The sequence below is a fragment of the Pseudorca crassidens genome, chromosome 16, assembly GCF_039906515.1.
Source record: "Pseudorca crassidens isolate mPseCra1 chromosome 16, mPseCra1.hap1, whole genome shotgun sequence".
NCBI lineage: Eukaryota > Metazoa > Chordata > Mammalia > Artiodactyla > Delphinidae > Pseudorca > Pseudorca crassidens.
The window spans coordinates 37,101,095-37,119,117 of NC_090311.1; the positions used below are offsets into that span (position 1 = coordinate 37,101,095).

The 18,023-nt window shown below is 44.2% G+C and overlaps 1 protein-coding gene and 1 long non-coding RNA gene across 3 annotated transcripts; both read left to right on the top strand.

The window, feature by feature from the left end:
- The first annotated feature begins 306 nt into the window (after positions 1-306).
- On the top strand, positions 307-17,703 carry ACTA2 (actin alpha 2, smooth muscle). Of its 2 annotated transcripts, XM_067710093.1 has the most exons (9): positions 307-465; positions 4,620-4,774; positions 6,155-6,283; positions 9,121-9,231; positions 11,250-11,334; positions 11,708-11,869; positions 13,525-13,716; positions 14,886-15,067; positions 17,415-17,703. In XM_067710093.1, the coding sequence occupies exons 2-9, from the start codon at positions 4,646-4,648 to the stop codon at positions 17,556-17,558; spliced, it is 1,134 nt and encodes a 377-aa protein (XP_067566194.1). In that variant the 5' UTR covers positions 307-465; positions 4,620-4,645; the 3' UTR covers positions 17,559-17,703. The 2 variants fall into 2 exon arrangements, with proteins under 2 accessions (XP_067566194.1, XP_067566195.1); XM_067710094.1 differs by lacking the exon at positions 9,121-9,231.
- LOC137209025 (uncharacterized) lies at positions 6,290-7,720 on the top strand. The gene is made up of 2 exons (XR_010935867.1): positions 6,290-7,352; positions 7,440-7,720. It is a non-coding gene; the product is annotated as an uncharacterized lncRNA (long non-coding RNA).
- Positions 17,704-18,023: the final 320 nt, after the last annotated feature.

Below are 18,023 nucleotides of genomic sequence, written 5' to 3' on the forward strand. Positions count from 1 at the left end.
TTTTAAAAGTCCCTGCTCCTCAGAGGCAGCTTCTTTCTGTGCTTGGTTCATGAGGAAATGACCCGAAATGCTAGCAAGACAGCCGTTTGGCATCTCCTGAGGAATGTGCGAACCATGCCTGCATCTGCCCCATGAGGCTCACTCAGTATCTCTGGGCATTTCAGCAATTGTTCTGAAGGCTTGGGGTGTTTATCTCCCACAGGCAGCTGAGCTGCCTGCCTTTTCATGAGCAGAGCAGTGGAATGCGGTGGAAGAGACCCAGACCTTCGGCCACCCAGATTAGAGAGTTTTGTGCTGAGGTCCCTATATGGTTGTGTTAGACTGAACGGAGGGCTGAAGTCTGTCTTTGTTCCTTGTTTGGGAAGCAAGTGGGAGGGGAGCAGACCAAGGAGCTATATAACCCTTCAGCGTTCAGCTTCCCCGAACACCAGCCAGAGGAGAGGAGCCCAGCCGAGCACTTTCAGGGTAAGTGGCACCGGCCCAGGGATGTGACTTAGATTCCAGCGGCTCTGACATTCCCCAGCATAATCAGATGTCATCTCTGGGGATTTTGGCCAGGCTCACACACTCTGAAAGTTTTGAATGAAGGTTGTACTACTAACACGATCGTAGCTTTTAGCTCTAATTATCTAACCTTAAAATCCAAGCTAAGACGCAGCCTGGTGTGGGAAAGGGTGGGGAGAGCAAGATGGAATGAAATCTATGTGTGTCACCTGCAACATCTGTTTATACTAAACCAACTGCCCGGGTCTTGCAGTGCATTTCAGAGACGCAGTCAAGCTGTCTGCAGTAAGTTACATGATGATTTATATTTAGGCACTGGAAACTCCAGTATCTGCTTGTGGTTCAGATTTGGTGTGGGGATTTCTCACTGGACTGTACTTTTGGTGCAGCTACGGTGTCTGGAAGTGGATTTTAGAATTGAACCGAGGTTGCCTAGCCTTTGATATTGGCTCTTTGTGTATTTGCATCTGGGCTCCTCTGGCTCTCATTGGTAGTGTCTTCTGTGGGAAAGTCTCTTGAGTGTAACTGTGAGCTTACACTTCAAGATATACGCGTCTCAGTGAAGTAAGTCAGAAAGAGAAAAACAAATACCGTATGCTAACACATAGATATATGGAATCTAAGAAAGAAAAAAAAGGTCATGAAGAACCTAGGGGTAAGACTGGAATAAAGACACAGACCTACTAGAGAATGGACTTGAGGACACGGGGAGTGGGAAGGGTAAGCTGGGACAAAGTGAGAGAGTGGCATGGACATATATACACTACCAAACGTAAAATAGATACCTAGTGGGAAGCAGCCACATAGCACAGGGAGATCAGCTCGGTGCTTTGTGACCACCTAGAGGGGTGGGATAGGGAGGGTGGGAGGGAGGGACACGCAGGAGGGAAGAGATATGGGAACATATGTAGATGTATAACTGCTTCACTTTGTTCTAAAGCAGAAACTAACACACCATTGTAAAGCAATTATACTCCAATAAAGATGTTAAAAAAAAAAAAGATATATGCGTCTCGGTTGGTTGGTCATCTGCAGCAGAGCGCAGCAGGCGCCCCGCTGAATCTTTGTGAATAAAGAGAGAGGGAGCCGGGTGTGCGTCTGACAGCTGTTTGCGTCTCAGCCTGTGCGATGTCTGGTTTGCATTTCTCAGCCGGGCGGGACCTGGGAGCCAGCCCTGCCACCACAGGCTGCTCTTTGCTGTAAATCAACAGTTGGCAGCTTCAGCCCGGACTGGAGTTTTCACACTGAGATTTTCCTTCCATTTTGTGATTCATGACTAAATATGGTTTGTGTTTCAAGACTGTCGAGCTGGGACCTGGAGCGTTCCCCTCCCACTAACTCCTCATTTTTGGCACAAGATGCACTCGAGTCGGTTAGAGCAAACCCCCTGACCCGGGTGCTGTTCCAAAAGCAGACATTCGAGTGTGTTTTACCTAATTAGGAAATGCTTTGCTCCAAACCCAGCTGCTCATCAGGTTAGGTAAGAGTTGCAAACCACTGAGCTGGGTCCTTCCTGGGGACACAGATTTCTCTAACGACAGTGCTCCTTTAAGAGATTTTAAAATTCTTCCTGGACGTTTTCTTTCTTTCTTTTTTTGCCAAATAAAAACACATTTACCAAATGTTGAGATCTTTTTATTTTCTGCAGGCTTGCTGATCTGAGCGTTAAGTCTACTTTGTCTGCAGTGCATTCTAACACTCCCCCAAACCCTTCCTGCCCCAGGAAAGGGTTACTAAGGACATGTGTATTCATAGTGACCACACCATCACATTTTTAGAGCCTCCTAATTCCAAATATTTTATCCTGTTTTCAGCCCTTACTTTTGTTTTGGCAAGTCTGCTTAGCACATCCAGAGAGGCTGCTGGTCCAGTGCTGACAGCCTCTGACACATGCCTCCGACGCCGACTGCTTTTCCGCCTTCTCTCTCTTACATTTCTCATCTCTCTTTTTGCTTCTTAATCTGCTAGGAAGGAAGCCAAATCACATGACTGCCAAACATAATTCAGTGTCTGGAAAGGGAAGGGAAGGGTGGAAAAAGAAAGAGTAGGCCATTGATAAACCTCATTTTCCATTCTCACAAGTAGAGTCCACAAGTTGAAGGTTTCTGTGGTAGGCCTAGAGGGAGTGTGGAGAGAAAGCAAAGACTGGAAGTAAAAAGATCTGGATAATGACAATCATCACATAATGATGCTAAAAATTTTAAAATAATATTTATTCATAATGTATATGCCACCATAAATTATTTTTAATGCCTTTTAGAAAATCTAATCCCCATAAGAACTCTATGGGCTACATACAGATTTTACTGCTGTTTCATAGATAAAGAAACTGATTTAGAGATGTTACATAACTGACTAAGTCACATAGCTTCTAAGCGGTGAAGGCCACACTCAAATCCAGAGTGAGACTCCAGGATCCAAGCCCATAATCCTCACGTGCTGTGATTTTTAGTGTCCTAACTCTACCAGTTTTGGGATCTTGGACAAATCATTCCAACTTGAGTCTTGATTCCCTGGTTTGTCAGTTGGCGATAATAGTACATGTCCTGGATTTTAAGATATGTTCTCTCAGTTGAGGTTCATGCTCTTTGCAAAGGGTTATGTTGTATGAGACGCTGCCATGGAAGTTCTAGGCATTTGGAAAGACAGAGCATTGGCTTCATGGGAATGGTCTGGTGCAACTCAAACTGTAATAGCTTTTTTTTTCTTTTCTTAGGTCCCAGAAATTTCCTTAAAAGAGTTGCCTTTTATATCTAGGCCTGTGGGTGCAATGAGTTCACCAACTTAGAAGACTCTTCCTGAACCTTAAATCCTATCATCTCAAAGTCAGGCAGAGAACTCTGGGTGTCCTTCTCTTTAAAAACTATTTTTCACCTAATTCTGCTTAGAAAATGGAAAGGGTCTAGATTGAAAGCTGAAGGGTAGCCAAGGGGACCTGATCTCTGGTTCAACTTTGCCCGTAAGGCCCTGTGCGCCCTTGAGCAAATCACTTCCCCTGAGTTTTCTCATTTGAGAAACGAGGGCATTAAATGAAAACGTTCTCTAATAAGCCTTCAATTTCCCAGATCTCTAAGTTGTTACTTGTGCTCCAGCCTTCCAAATTTTGCTGTAGGATACAAGCTTAACAATGGGATATTTGAAATATTGCTTTCTTACTAAAAGAATACACGCTCAATTTATTTAGAAAAAATTACAGAACCCAGGGATAATCATTTAAAACACCTAGAAAACCCACCACTTCACAAATAACCCCCATCAACATCATGGTAAATACGATTAATCTTCTTCTAGTGCATAAAAATACATTTTTAATGGGCTCGTACAATGTTAATTTCTCTAACCTAGTATCACCTAAGAATATACCTGTAACTTATCCTTTTAGTTATCTTTTTTAATGGCAGCAAAGCATTCTACTGCATGATGTGTAAGGTTTTGGATTCACCCTGACTTGTTGGACTTACAGGGTAGCAGTGGTTTTTATTAATGGAATAACTGTGGTCCCTAAAATGTAAAGCACCTTCTTAGAAAGTTTTGATTGGTTCTAATGTTTTTCCAAGGGTAAAATTTAAAGTCTTCAGGATCCAAAAGAGAATTTTCTTTTAAACATTTTACATTAAATGTCTCAATATATCCAAATTTTCACATGCTGCCCATTCCTCAAAATCTACGTTTTTGAAAAAAATTTGAAGTTATAACATACCTAGAAAAATGTGAAGATGGTTGGATACAGACAGCAAATTCCAGATACTTCTTTAACAAATGACTTGTCCCTGTGAATATCTGATCTCATGGTCTGATATTCCATATGTGCTCTGCAGTAGTTCATTCATTCACTTACTTAGTCAGTCTTTAAAGTGCTTGTGAGCACATGTGACGTGCCAGCCACGGTGCTAGAGACCTGTTGTGTGAACTTGGAAATCAGAGTTTTAGTTATAAAACGTTTTCAGTCTAATGAAAGTACTTTGAGATAAATGCTGTGTTAGATAAGAATCAGCAGAAGGCGCTCTAGGAGTGCACAGGAGGGGTCTCAACCCAGCCTGGAAGGTGGGAGTGGTCAGGTTAAGTGCCAAGACTGTTGGATAACAGCGGGGTGGCTTCCTCCCTGTTCCCTGCAGGACCCTGTGTCGCAGCTCCAGCCAAGATGTGTGAAGAAGAGGACAGCACCGCCCTGGTGTGTGACAATGGCTCTGGGCTCTGTAAGGCTGGCTTTGCTGGGGACGATGCTCCCAGGGCTGTTTTCCCGTCCATTGTGGGACGTCCCAGACATCAGGTGAGGAAAATTTTCTCTGGAACAGAGAGAAACAAGGCTATAGATTTGGTCCCTCTATGTCTCTGGTACCCGCTATGGGTATTCATAGATTGTCTGTTGCTCTCTGCCCGGGAATTATGTAACCATGTTAAAAATGTACCTCTGATGATTGACGTCTAGAAATAAGTGCCAATTTAATACACGATGTTGATAGATTCTCTATTGGGTGTCTATCAGATACAAAGACTGACCCTTTTTCATAAATCCTTTTTGTCTGAATGTAATCATTGTCATCAGCATCAGAAATATTTATGAGTTATCTGATGTATTCCATAGCTACTCTTTGGAAAGAAACTAAAATAAAAGCCCAGGTCACTCACTCTCACAGAACCTAATGTTAGATGAAAATCAGCATTGTTACCAAATGTAATTTTCCATCTGTTAGCTGTCAACAAAATACATGTGGACAGCCACACGGTAATTTTACATAGCATTATGTAGAAACAAAATGTTGATGGCAGCCACAGGGTAAAAACTTAGAGTTTCATCTCAGAAATTCTCCTTCACAGCAGAAATGTATTTTGCACATGGAGCCCATCTGACTGATATTTAAGCTTTCAATTTGGCATAGATTCACAAGAGCAAAAAATAGAAGCCTCTCCCCATGAATGAACTCTGTCCCTTTGTTGAACTTCTGGAATGGAGATATTTTGCATAAATCACTACTTATGGAACTATAGTAGCCACGACTGTTTTGCAATTTTAAGTCACTCCAGTGCAATTTTAAATTTTAGTAATGAGAATTCTCTCTTTTTTAAAGCTTCACCATAATGATTAAAAAATACATCCCACTACTTTAGGCAGATGTCAGTGTTGATTGGTATGAATTTATCTATGAGAAATCAAGCACAGAGTGATCATTTGTAGAAAAAATGTTTTTGCTCATAACGGTTAGATATACTCTTGGGTAGGCGGCAAGTTCAAAAGTACAGTTTAAAGGATTTATAAGGGGCAAAATGCCATTTAACTAATACGTAAAATTTTACATATCCATTCAACAAATAATGATTGAGTGCCGAATGTGTGCCAGGCAATTTGTCATAGTGGAGAACAAGACAGATACAATCTTTGCCCTAAGAGAGCTCATCAAGGGATGTAGAAGATAAATGACACAAAGTTGCCTTACCCCCAGGGTTCTCTGCTATTTGAGAGAACTAGTCAGGCCTGTTTCCAATCAACTAAGGCTGTTTCGTAAGAACTTAGTGACAGTAGGATTCAGCAAATCATTGTTGGTACCCGAAGGAACTTTCTATCGCAATGATTTAACCCTTTGTGTTTGGACTGTAATCAGTTCACAAGTTCTGAGAGAGGCTGGCTCGTGATGTGTTGAACCTTTTTTAGGGGGTGATGGTGGGAATGGGACAAAAAGACAGCTACGTGGGTGATGAAGCACAAAGCAAAAGAGGAATCCTGACCCTGAAGTACCCGATAGAACACGGCATCATCACCAACTGGGACGACATGGAGAAGGTACCGGGAGATTCATGCATAATTCCTGGGGCTCCTGTTTCCAAACATCTTGCTACTGCTGAGGAAAAGAACTGGCTCACTTTGCCCAATTGTACTTTTACTTGTTGATGTTCCTTCTAGATTATTACTAACTGGAAAAAAGAAAATCCTGAACTGTTTCTTTAAATTAAAAAAAAAAAGCAAATCCTTTGCCTAACAGGGTTTATAAACCAATCAGAGTGAGCTAGCTCTGCAGATGAGAACAGTAGCCCTTAGACAATGGTGGGTATTAATAGACTTGCTCAGTCCACTGGCTTGCCCTCCGAGGACAAGCATTATATGAGTAGCAGCCAGGAGAACAAAGGGTTGCCTTCACCCACCCATTCTTGAAAGTTTTTCATTAACTCACCCCGAACATTTAAAATATATATATATATATTTTTAGTTTTCACTATAGAAAGCTATACATTCATACATTCCTGAATGTTCCTCAACATATTGAAGCCCAAGCACATGACAAAAATTTTTAAATAAATATTTTTAAAAGTATCTCCCTGTGTTGCCTTCAGTGAAGTCTTTATCTCCCAGACCCATATAGAAGAGCTAATGAGGAGAAGAGTTAAATCCTAGGATTTTGATGTTTGTTATTAGGCATTATGGAAACACAAGTGATCAGAGAAAAAGCAGAAGAAATAATGAGAAAGTGACTTAAATTTTTTAAATGCAGCAAATATATTAGAACCAGAACATCTGGACTTTTATATATCTGTCACCTCCATACACACACACACACACTCTCTCTCTCTCTCTCCCACTAGTGTAAAAGAAAATAGTGTTGGTAGGATTTATCAGTAATAATGCTGAAACTTCTGCTTCTCTACAAAAATTGTGTTTCCTTAGGTTTACTGAGTCTAAGATTCTGGATTTGGTTAAGACTGCAGTTTTCACTGTGAAGAAGATATTAATAGTAGGAAAATACTCTTTTAAGAGATTCTCCATGGAGCTGGCAGCGTCTCAGAGGGACGCACCTGGAGAAAGATCCTTGGAACAAATAACGCATTCCATAATTTTTAAAATTTAAATTCAAAGGGTCTTTGAGAGAGAGAGAGAGAGAGAGAGAGAGAGAGAAAGAGAGAAGAATAAGACACAGAGAGAGAGAAGAATAAGAGAGAGAGAGAGAGAAGAATAAGAGAGAGAGAGAGAGAGAGAGAGAGAAGAATAAGAGAGAGAGAGAGGGATTGGTTGGTTTTTAAACGATGCTTCAGAGTATCCGTAGTATATAATACGATCGGTAGAATTTCTTTTCTTCATTTTTTTTTTTTTTTTTGATTTCTTGAACACTGTGCTGCTTTTACTCCATCAAAGGAATAGAACTTTCAGGAGTTTCATTTCCTTTCTAGAAACAACAAATTCAAAACCAAAGTAACTGTGATAAGATAAACACTCTTTAAAGTCGATCTAGCTTTTATTAGTGTATGAGCTTTCGCTAGCAGTTCTTGTTTTATTTTGTTTTAATTCTGAATGAATTTAATATTTCTGGTGCTAGTGGAGAATTTTCAGGCTTTTAAAAATAACTAGTTAACTGAACCTTTTTCACAATGGTTTGCTCTTTATGGCATCCAGGGATTAAAGGGGATGCTCACAGGGAACTCTACTTAATACTCTGTAATAACCTATATGGGAAAAGAAGCTGAAAAAGTATGGATATACGTATATGTATAACTGAATCACTTTGCTGTACACCTGAAACGAACACAACGTTGTGAATCAACTATACTCCAATATAAAATAAAAATTAAATTAAAAAAAAGAAACAGCTCAAAAATAAAAATAAAAAAAATAAAGAGGATGCTCAACCATGAAGCAAACACAAGTATGTCCAAAGTACATCGCACGGACATGCTAGAAATAGACACTGGCTTTTTTTGGAAACACCTGAAGGCCAAATGTCTGCCCATGAACGAAAAGTCCAGAGTGTGCTGACCAAGGCAGGCTTCTCTCAGCCCTGGGGAACAAAGAGGGGAATGGAGCGGAGGAAAATTTCCCTCAAATATTAAAAGTGGCAATTAGGCAATTAGGTCAGCTTCATTCATCCTTTCATATATTCATTAATTTGTCCTTTTACTTGCTACTCTAAGTCATTTGCCCATGAATATTAACTAAAGTGGAAATAGCGGGTAAAGAAGATATTGTTGAATAATAGTAACATTTACTCTGGGCTAAATAGCGACTCTAGGGTTCCCTGACTTAAGTCTCACAAAGACATACAAATTTTTTTTTTTTTCGGTATGCGGGCCTCTCGCTGTTGTGGCCTCTCCCGTTGTGGAGCACAGGCTCCGGACGCGCAGGCTCAGTGGCCATGGCTCACGGGCCCAGCCACTCCACGGCATGTGGGATCTTCCCGGACCGGGACACGAACCGGTGTCCCCTGCATCAGCAGGCGGACTCTCAACCACTGCGCCACCAGGGAAGCCCACAAATTATTTTTATATTACCCATGGAGAGATTGTGGCTGAGAAGGGTTAAAATTTGCCTAAGCTCACATAACCAAGAAGTGGTTAAGCCAGGATTTGAACCCAGGTTTGATGCCAGAGCCTGTACCCTTAACCACTACTCCATCCTGCCTCATAGGCCTGGGTTTGCGTTTTTGCTCATTCACCTACTAGCTGTGAATCCTCAGCAAGTTATTTACAGTCCTTGAGTTTCAGTCTCTGCATCTGTAAAACGGTGGACACATAATGAGTGCTTCTAGCATTTTATTTGAACCTGGTTTCCTTAGCCCATTCTGATCACGTTTTGAGGACTGCAGTGCCCCTACAGCGTCACATCATTGTGCTTTTCCTCGGTCCCCCTGCTAGATCTGGCACCACTCTTTCTACAATGAGCTTCGCGTTGCCCCTGAAGAGCATCCAACCCTGCTCACCGAGGCACCCCTGAACCCCAAAGCCAACCGGGAGAAAATGACCCAGGTAAATATGCACTCCAGGGCCCAGCACTTTGGTGTCTGGGGAAAGTCCTGTGTTAAAGGGGTTGTGCAGGACAGCAGCGAGAAGGCCACCAAAACAGTGCACTCACAGGCTGATAACTTCCCAGAATTCCAAAGGCCAGGAGCATCCTGGTGGCGCTGACATCCTTACTGCAGGAACAGCCCCTTGGTTCCAAGAGCAACAGGAAATTTCCAAGATTTAACTGAAAAGGTGACATGTTTAGGTTAAAACCTTCTAAGGAGAAGTCATTTCAAAGGGCAGGATAACATAAAATGGGGAATTTTGGTTCTGGAGTCCAACAGATCCCGGTTTGAAAACTCGATCTGTCACTTAATCAGTTATGTGACTTTAAAGAATCCACTTAGTTTCTCAGAGCCTCAGTTTCCTTGTCCATATGTTGGGAGTAATATTAGTACTATTATTTTTCAAAGGATTGATGTGAAGATGAATGAGGTAAATGCTAAATGTGTTTCGTGGTACCTGGTATGATAACCTTCAACAAACAGTTATTATTGTCGTTATTGTCACTTGTCTGAAGCTCAGAAGTTTTGGATCAGGAGACCATCCATTCCACCGGCCAGACAAGATGTCCAGTTTGGATGAGCTGCTAAATAAACACACCTAGTGTCAATTTCATGCTTGCTATGGTTAGGCACTGGGCTAAGCATTTTATACGCATTGTCTCTTTAAATCTTAACAACGTAAAGCAGGAGCTATTCGTATGCTGATCATATAAACGAAGAAATCGAGGCTCAAGGACATTAGGTGATTGTCCCAAGGTCACACAGCTAGAAGTGGCAGAGCTTGGATTTGGCCCATGATCTTTTGACCTCGGAGAATAATAAATGTAAACACTGCAGGGTCTTTTTCTCGGAAGAGTTCTAGGCGCTACACCAACACACTAGCAGCTGTTCTCTACAGGGGAACGTCTGTGTGCCTGGGAAGTGCTCATGTAGCAAGAGATGTTGTTTCTTATGGGGGCTATTTTTCCTGTGAATGGTGAAAAATATAGTTGGGAATTATGGCCGTCTAGCAAATGATGCTAGATATTCACTCTGGTGAATAGACCAGGGACGGTTTTGCAGATGGAGAAATGGTGGTCTGTGGGCATCTCCGTGGGCACAGATTTCTAATGCTTGACCCGGAGGGACTCTCGTTCTAATCGTGTCCCTAGACTGCATGAGCTGCCACATTGACATTCATACTTGGTCCTCTGTTACCAGCAGGCGGTTCTTTTCTTCCAGGAATCAGGGCTCCTTCACTGCAGCCAGAGTGGCCTCAGATTCTAGGGCTGCAACTACATAAAAAAGTGGAACAGATTAAACGAACCTCAGACCACAGAACCGGGCTCATTCAACCAGTCTGAGCTTCAGGTTTAAAAGGCCTTTTTCGGGAATTCCCTGGCGGTCCAGTGGTTAGGACTCTTGAGTTTTCACTGCAGAGGGCCTGGGTTCAATCCCTGGTCAGGGAACTAAGATCTGCAAGCCGCGTGGCCAAAAAAAAAAAAAAAGGGGGGGGCTCTTTCATACACCAGAGAAGTATAGATGCTGTCTTTTGTTTCTTTTGGCTTTGATAACAGTATTAAGTCCTGGGCTGTTCACACTGGAGGACACTTAGAACCCTTCTCATCCAAACTCCTCCTCCATTTATAATCAAGAGACCTGGAATGAAGCCCACGTTATTCAGCTGTTAGTTTGGTGAATTCTCCCAGGTCATGTTCAACTCAGGGCCAGGGCCAGGACCAGAAGCTAGACCCTCCTTACACCTGTCTGGTCATGTATCCCCCTCTTCATGCCATCAGGCCTCTGGTATAATGGTTTCTTCATTTACACCTTCATTTCTCCTTGACTAGTAACCAAGGCTGCCCTGGCCCTCCTTTACCTTAGTTTCCTCTACCCAGAACCACGTGGGCCCTCTGCATTCCTCAACAAGATGCTGTCTTGTGCATTCTTGGTAAGACTGGCAGCATCACTAACTCAGCTCTTTGAATTGCTTTGCAGATCATGTTTGAGACTTTCAATGTCCCAGCCATGTACGTGGCTATTCAGGCGGTGCTGTCCCTCTACGCCTCTGGACGTACAACTGGTAAGTGGTTGGGAGGGGTGAGAGCCTCAGTTAAATACACCATCAGTTACAGGATTTAATGGTTCATAAACATGCGGGTTGTGATGGATTGGGGTTTAGTTCAAATTGACAGGGTTAATTCCAAGCCTCAGAGGTCTTCTTCTCACCTTTAAAATTAAGTCCTTTAACTTGTATTTCCAGGAAGACTTCTCCTATTGTTTCCCTCTTCCTGTTCTTTCCTTTTTTTGTCTTTATCCAGCCTTGCCCCACTTCTCCTATCAAATGCCTTCCTTCCTTTCAAATAAGAGGCTTAGAGATTCCCCTTCTACTAGACCAGTAAGTGATCACATACCAGCTGCCCTGGTGACTTTTATTGTGTACAACTGTCCCCCAGGCATTGTGCTGGACTCTGGAGATGGTGTTACCCACAATGTGCCCATCTATGAGGGCTATGCCCTGCCCCATGCCATCATGCGTCTGGACCTGGCTGGCCGAGATCTCACCGACTACCTCATGAAGATCCTGACCGAGCGAGGCTATTCCTTCGTGACCACAGGTGAGGCCTTGGGGAGATAAAGGGAGGGGGTGTAAGGGCGCGGTGTTCTTCCGGAACTTGGTGGTTATCCAAGGAAACAATGGGAGGCAGCCTTGCAGGTATCAAGGCCTGATTCTAAAGCCCAGGGCAAAGCAGTGCGTATTTTGCTACGTGAAATCGCTAAACGATTACACTATTTTTTCAAGAAGAACAGTTATAACCATCTGGTATGATGAGCTAGTCAGAGCTGCACTATTTGAACATTTTTTAATCCCTTCCATTCACACATAGAGACTGAAGTTGGTATGGCGTGGTGATGGGCAGTCTTTGGAGACATCTCAGTAGGACTTGGGTCCCAATTCTGCCACTCACTAGCTGTGTGACCTTGGACTAGATGCCCAAGTTCACTAAGCCATAGCCTCTTCATCTGTAAAATGGGAGTAATCATAGACCCTTTCTCACAAGGATGTTGTGAGTAGTAAATGAGATCATGCACGTGGAATTCCTGGCCCTGAGGAGGCATGCAGCCCTTGTTAGTGACTATTAATAGCAACCCGCAGGCAGCGACACATTTGTCTTCAGACTATAAACTGGTGTTCTGCTGCCCAGAGGCAGACTATACTAGAGACGTCAGGACGTCCTCAGTGCCCTTGACCCTGGCCGCCCGCCCTCCCTTGGCCAGTTTGGTCTTGTCCAAATGTTTAGGTTTCTGGACATCCCTGAGGCTTATTCTAGACTCCAAGTTTGAGCCCTGAAGATGTTAAAATCTCCTTTTGCAGTAGGCAGTTGAGTGACTTCTGTTCCTCCTCTACTCCCTATGAAGAATTCCAAGATGCTTCCAGAAGGTTCCCAGGGGCCCGGATGGAACCAATAGCTTAGAACTTCAGAGGGCAGGGGTCTGAAAGTGGTCTGCCTGCCCACTTCTTCCAGGCACCACTGGGCCTTCTCAACTGGGACTTGTCCCAAGCCAGGGCCTGCCTTTTTCTGGAAGGTGATGAATTTTCCAAGGGTTTGAGCTAGAATCGACCTGGCCCAGATGACACGGGTCTCTGGAGCTTTTGAAACTGTAGGGGCCTCTAAGGGGGGGCTTCGGCAGGCGTCTTCCTGGTCAACTGAAAATCCAATATAACAAACTGTTATAAAGCACTTATAATGGAGATTCATTAGTTAATCGTGCAAAAAAGTTAACGTATTAAGGATTTCCTGCTCTTTGCCTGTTTCTAGCCAGCTCATTTTCATCCTGTCCTGAACTTTCCAGACAATATTTGCTAAGAACCTTCTGTGTGAGGCACTCCGCTGGGAACAGAAGCGGTTCAATAGTGGATTTGTAATTTAATTGCCCTGATGGATTTGGGGGTGCGGAATGTAATGTCGAACTTATACACTTTGTGGATGGAGCCTGTATCGTAGGAGAGCCTGCAGTAGGGCAGGTGGATTTTGTGTGTGTGTGTGGTATGCGGGCCTCTCACTATTGTGGCCTCTCCCGTTGTGGAGCACAGGCTCCGGATGCACAGGCTCAGCGGCCATGGCTCACGGGCCCACCCGCTCCGCGGCATGTGGGATCTTCCCGTGTCCCCTGCAACGGCAGGTGGACTCTCAACCACTGAGCCACCAGAGAAGCCCGGGCAGGTGGATTTTTACCGCCTGTGCAAACCATGTTTGTATCTCGCTGACAGCTGAGCGTGAGATTGTCCGGGACATCAAGGAGAAACTGTGCTATGTAGCCCTGGACTTTGAAAACGAGATGGCCACTGCTGCGTCCTCCTCTTCCCTCGAGAAGAGCTACGAGCTGCCTGACGGGCAGGTGATCACCATCGGTAACGAGCGGTTCCGCTGCCCAGAGACCCTGTTCCAGCCCTCGTTCATCGGTAGGCAGCACACCCTGCTCCTGCTTCTGGGGATACCACCCTCTCCTCCTGCACCCAGCCAACCCTCAGCCCCCAGCACCCTTCTGCGTGTGGGGACATGTGACAGGGGCCACAAAACCAAGTGCATTTCTAAACCAGGGCAAAGGAAAGAATGTCACATTTTTAAGAGTTAAGGAGACCAGAAAAGGAGTTTTCTTTTTAAGAAAACATTGTCTATGTTGTAGTCAAGCCCAAAGCATTCTTGGTGTGTAGTTTACAGTGAAAGAATCAGATACTCTCTGTGCTTAGGACACAGTGGAGCCGCCGGATGGATGGATGGGAAGGATAGGTTGAATGCTGAGTTTGGGAATAATAGGGGGAGAGAAAAATGAAAATGCCCAATCCTACGTTAGCACTGACCTTGGGAGACGGGTTAGCACAGTTGTTTACAGAGGGCAGGCTCTGGGAGGGGTGAGCCTGGGTTTGAGTCTTAATTCTCTATTCATGACCTTGGACGCTGAAGTCTCAGGGTCCTCCTCTGTAAAATGAGGACTGTCATAGTACCTGTTTCATAGGGTGGCTGTGAGGATTACACGAGCTGGGGGGGTGTGGGGCACTTAGCCCAGGACTTGGCCGAAATGAGCATTCAATGCTTATTAGATATTGGCTGTAATTAATCACTAAGCATTATTAGTATTACATCACAAAACTGCAAAGATTGAAGAAAAGCGAGTCTTTGTCCGAATAAAATGAAGCTTTTTTTTTTTTTGGATGATTCGGCATCATAAAGCTTTGAGGAGTAAAAACAAGGCAGCAGCCAAAGAGAGACTTGGGGAAAGTTCTGAGCAACGGCTGCAACATTGGCTCAGCATGGAAGCTTCTGCTGGCAATCTGAAGACTTTGCTTCTTATTTGAATCATTTATAGTAGTGAGTCTATTAAAAATTAGGGATATGATGTTGTAGCCCCCCACCCTCCCAGAGATGCTGAGGCAGGGCTTCCTCCCTAGACAAGAGGTAGGAGGACATGGGGCATTCAAGGATCTTTCGGTCCTGAGATGGCTGGTTCCCAGAGCATCATGCCTGCCTAGCTTCGGTCCAGTGTAAGATCATCCAGGTGCTCGCATCGTCTTCCACGTCAACCTGGGCTTTATTCACCACCCAAGGACCATGGCCTGTGTCTCTTTTCCAGGGATGGAGTCTGCTGGCATCCATGAAACCACCTACAACAGCATCATGAAATGCGATATTGACATCAGGAAGGACCTCTATGCTAACAATGTCCTGTCCGGGGGCACCACCATGTACCCCGGCATTGCCGACCGCATGCAGAAGGAGATCACGGCCCTGGCGCCCAGCACCATGAAGATCAAGGTACAGTTCCGTGACGGACCCATGTGTACTGCTGGCAATGCCAGCCCTACAGCCAAGAGGTGAAGGACTCTTCAGAGGCTGCATCTTGGTCACACGCACTCACGGGTTTTAGAGCTAGGCAGTGGTTAAAAGTCCACAAGTCCCATACTTTGAACGATATAGGTCAGTTCAGTTCATAAAGAAGTTGAATTATCTTGTACAAAATTTAATCTGTACTTATCCTTGTCAATCAGCTACTTTCAGCAGCTGCAGTGAAGGTCAATAGAGCCCCCCATGTGTCCATATCTCACTAAAATACACATTTTGTTGTTTTTCCTCATCACAAAAATAGTGCATGTCATGTATAGAGCATTACAAATATTACAGATGAGCCAGACTTATTTCTGAAGAGGTGTAAACCCTGTAGATTCAATAGTGTATACTCCTCCTCCAGTACTGAATGTGACTCCATCTCAGTGGCCAGGAATTAGAATTTTATCTTCATCTCCCTGTCTGACATACCCTTTGATACAAGTGCTCAAAAGCGCAGCATGACCCCAGGATGACCAAGCTCAGTCCTTGAGCCATCAGAACCCCTACAATGTGTGAGTTTTGAGTCACAGTCAAAGAAACTCAGATTAAAAGGCCATCATTCTTTGGAGGCAAACTTACACGTGGCTGGTGACTTCTCAAAGGCTGTTATCACTCTGAAATCAGGAGGCCAAGCTGGGACCTTCTGATCCACGTCCCAGGGAGCAGGAGAAGGGGCCCCCTGGGGGCAGTTCACACACACGAGAGGTGTTCAGACAAGTTCTCTGTGATTTGCACTCCTTTTTTGAAAGGGTCTGCAGCTAACATAACAGGGAGGGATAGACGGAAGCCTGCTGTCTCTCCACCTTAGAGGCTCGGAATTCTGCGGGTTAAGAGGAGAGAGACTGTTTTCTGAGGATTTGTGATTCTCGGATGCCCCTCCGATGGGCACTTACCACCTCATCTTCCCACTCTGGAGGGAGGGACATGAAACCAGCTGCAAGGGTTGCTGACAAAGACAACCTAGGTTGGGGGTATATGACAGACACTCAGCTAGAGTTGGGTAGTTTCTAGTTCTTCAAACTTGGAGTGTTGAATAGAAATGAATGTAGAACTTTGAGCTCCAGTGTGATGAGAGCAAACCATTAAAAACCTGGCACAGTAAGATGGTGACATTAGGGGAAACTGACACTGAATGGGGGTGGGGGTGGTCTATAGGAACTCTCTGTACTGTCTTTACCACTTTTCTGTAAAACCAAAATTATACGAAAACGAAAAGTTATTTCTAAAACAAAACAAAAACATACCTGGGAGAGGTCCAGGTTTGCATACTGGGTCTGATACGTACCAACCGGTGTGATCAAGGTCAATTACTTAAACCTCTCTCAGCCTCTGTGTCCTCCTTTGGAATATGGGAGTAATTCAGTACTTACTCTTCAAAGTGGTTATGAGGATTAAATGAGATAGTACATGTGTTCGGCACATGGTAAGTGCTCAGTAAATATCACGTACTTGTATTAAAAATAAATGTTCAACCAGAGCTCAGATAAACAGAAATTAAACCCTTTCACCACCGTTTCAGAAATACCTTATCTGTTGGCCCAAGTGTCCATATTCATTTCTACCCAAGTCTGATGTGGAATTTGGAATTACTCAACTATAGCTATTTTTAGAGTTGCTGTAGGGAGACATACCCTGCTCTCTGAGCCTAAACCATTCATTGATTTAAGAAATGTCAACATGTCCTTACATGTCAGGCCTATGCAGTGGGTAGGGCCAGCCAATGCAGCCTAACCCGGACCTATCCCAGGGGAATGTTCATCCCAGTGGGGGACGCTTGGGTCCCTCTGTGTTAAACAGTGCATCTCAGTGTGCTTAATCAGGTCTATAGTAAGTTCCTGTGTGGTAAGCTCTGGCACAATCAAAACTTCTCCTCGAAGTTGCTGGTGTTTGCGTCCACAGAGCGTATGTGTCGTGCTGAGTGCTGAAGAACAGCTTATGAAAGTCGGGGACATTGTCAGGGCTTAAGTACAGGCCGTGCAGGATTTGGGGCCAACTTTCAGTTTGCCCAGTAGTAGACTGAATGCAGCAGGGGTGTCATAGATGCTTTGGAATAGATTGTGTAAAAGGAAGCTGGGAAACCAAATGTGCTCATTGAAGAATATTTAAATCCACAACTTATTCACACCCCATGGGTTAGGGTTCAGGTTTGGGTTCAGCATCTAACAGCCAAGACTGTCCCTGTTGTCCATGAAGCTTCAGCAGGGGTCACCAAATTCGGACCATGCTGGAATGTTCTAGTGCATTAATGGCCCTTCTTCCTCATCCTGACCAACAGATCATTGCCCCTCCCGAGCGCAAATACTCTGTCTGGATTGGCGGCTCCATCCTGGCCTCTCTGTCCACCTTCCAGCAGATGTGGATCAGCAAACAGGAGTACGACGAGGCCGGGCCCTCCATCGTCCACCGCAAATGCTTCTAGAACACTTCCCTGCTCTCTGTCTGTAGCACACACTGTGAATGTTTTGTGGAATAATGCCTTCAATTCTTTTCCAAATCATTCCTAGCCAAAGCTCTGACTTGTTACCTATGTGTTTTTTAATAAATCTGAAATATGTTACCTGTAACCTGTCGCCTTGGCCTCTGATCAGCACCGGGCCGATCACGTTATTTCTGTTAGGCTGACCTCACCCATTACAGAGTGGCTCCCTCTAGTGGTACGGCCGAGGACATGACAACCAGGATGTGTAAGCTTCCCAGGAAGAGATCGGACAAAAAAAAAAGAGAAGGAGATGGGACAGCTGGGGACGTGGTTCTTCTGCATCAGAGTAGGAAAACCAGATGTTTAAGTAATGTTTATTCCTGGGACAACCAAGTCAATTCAGGTAATGTTTGAAGGGCACATACTAGAGATACAAAGAACAAGGTTCTGTCTGTATGGGACTTA

Coding starts and splice junctions, on each gene's coding strand:
- ACTA2 (XM_067710093.1), top strand. CDS start 4,646: ATGTGTGAAGAAGAGGACAGCACCGCCCTGGTGTGTGACAATGGCTCT. Junction 4,775..6,154: donor TGGGACGTCCCAGACATCAG/GTGAGGAAAATT, acceptor AACCTTTTTTAG/GGGGTGATGGTGGGAATGGG. Junction 15,068..17,414: donor CCAGCACCATGAAGATCAAG/GTACAGTTCCGT, acceptor CCTGACCAACAG/ATCATTGCCCCTCCCGAGCG.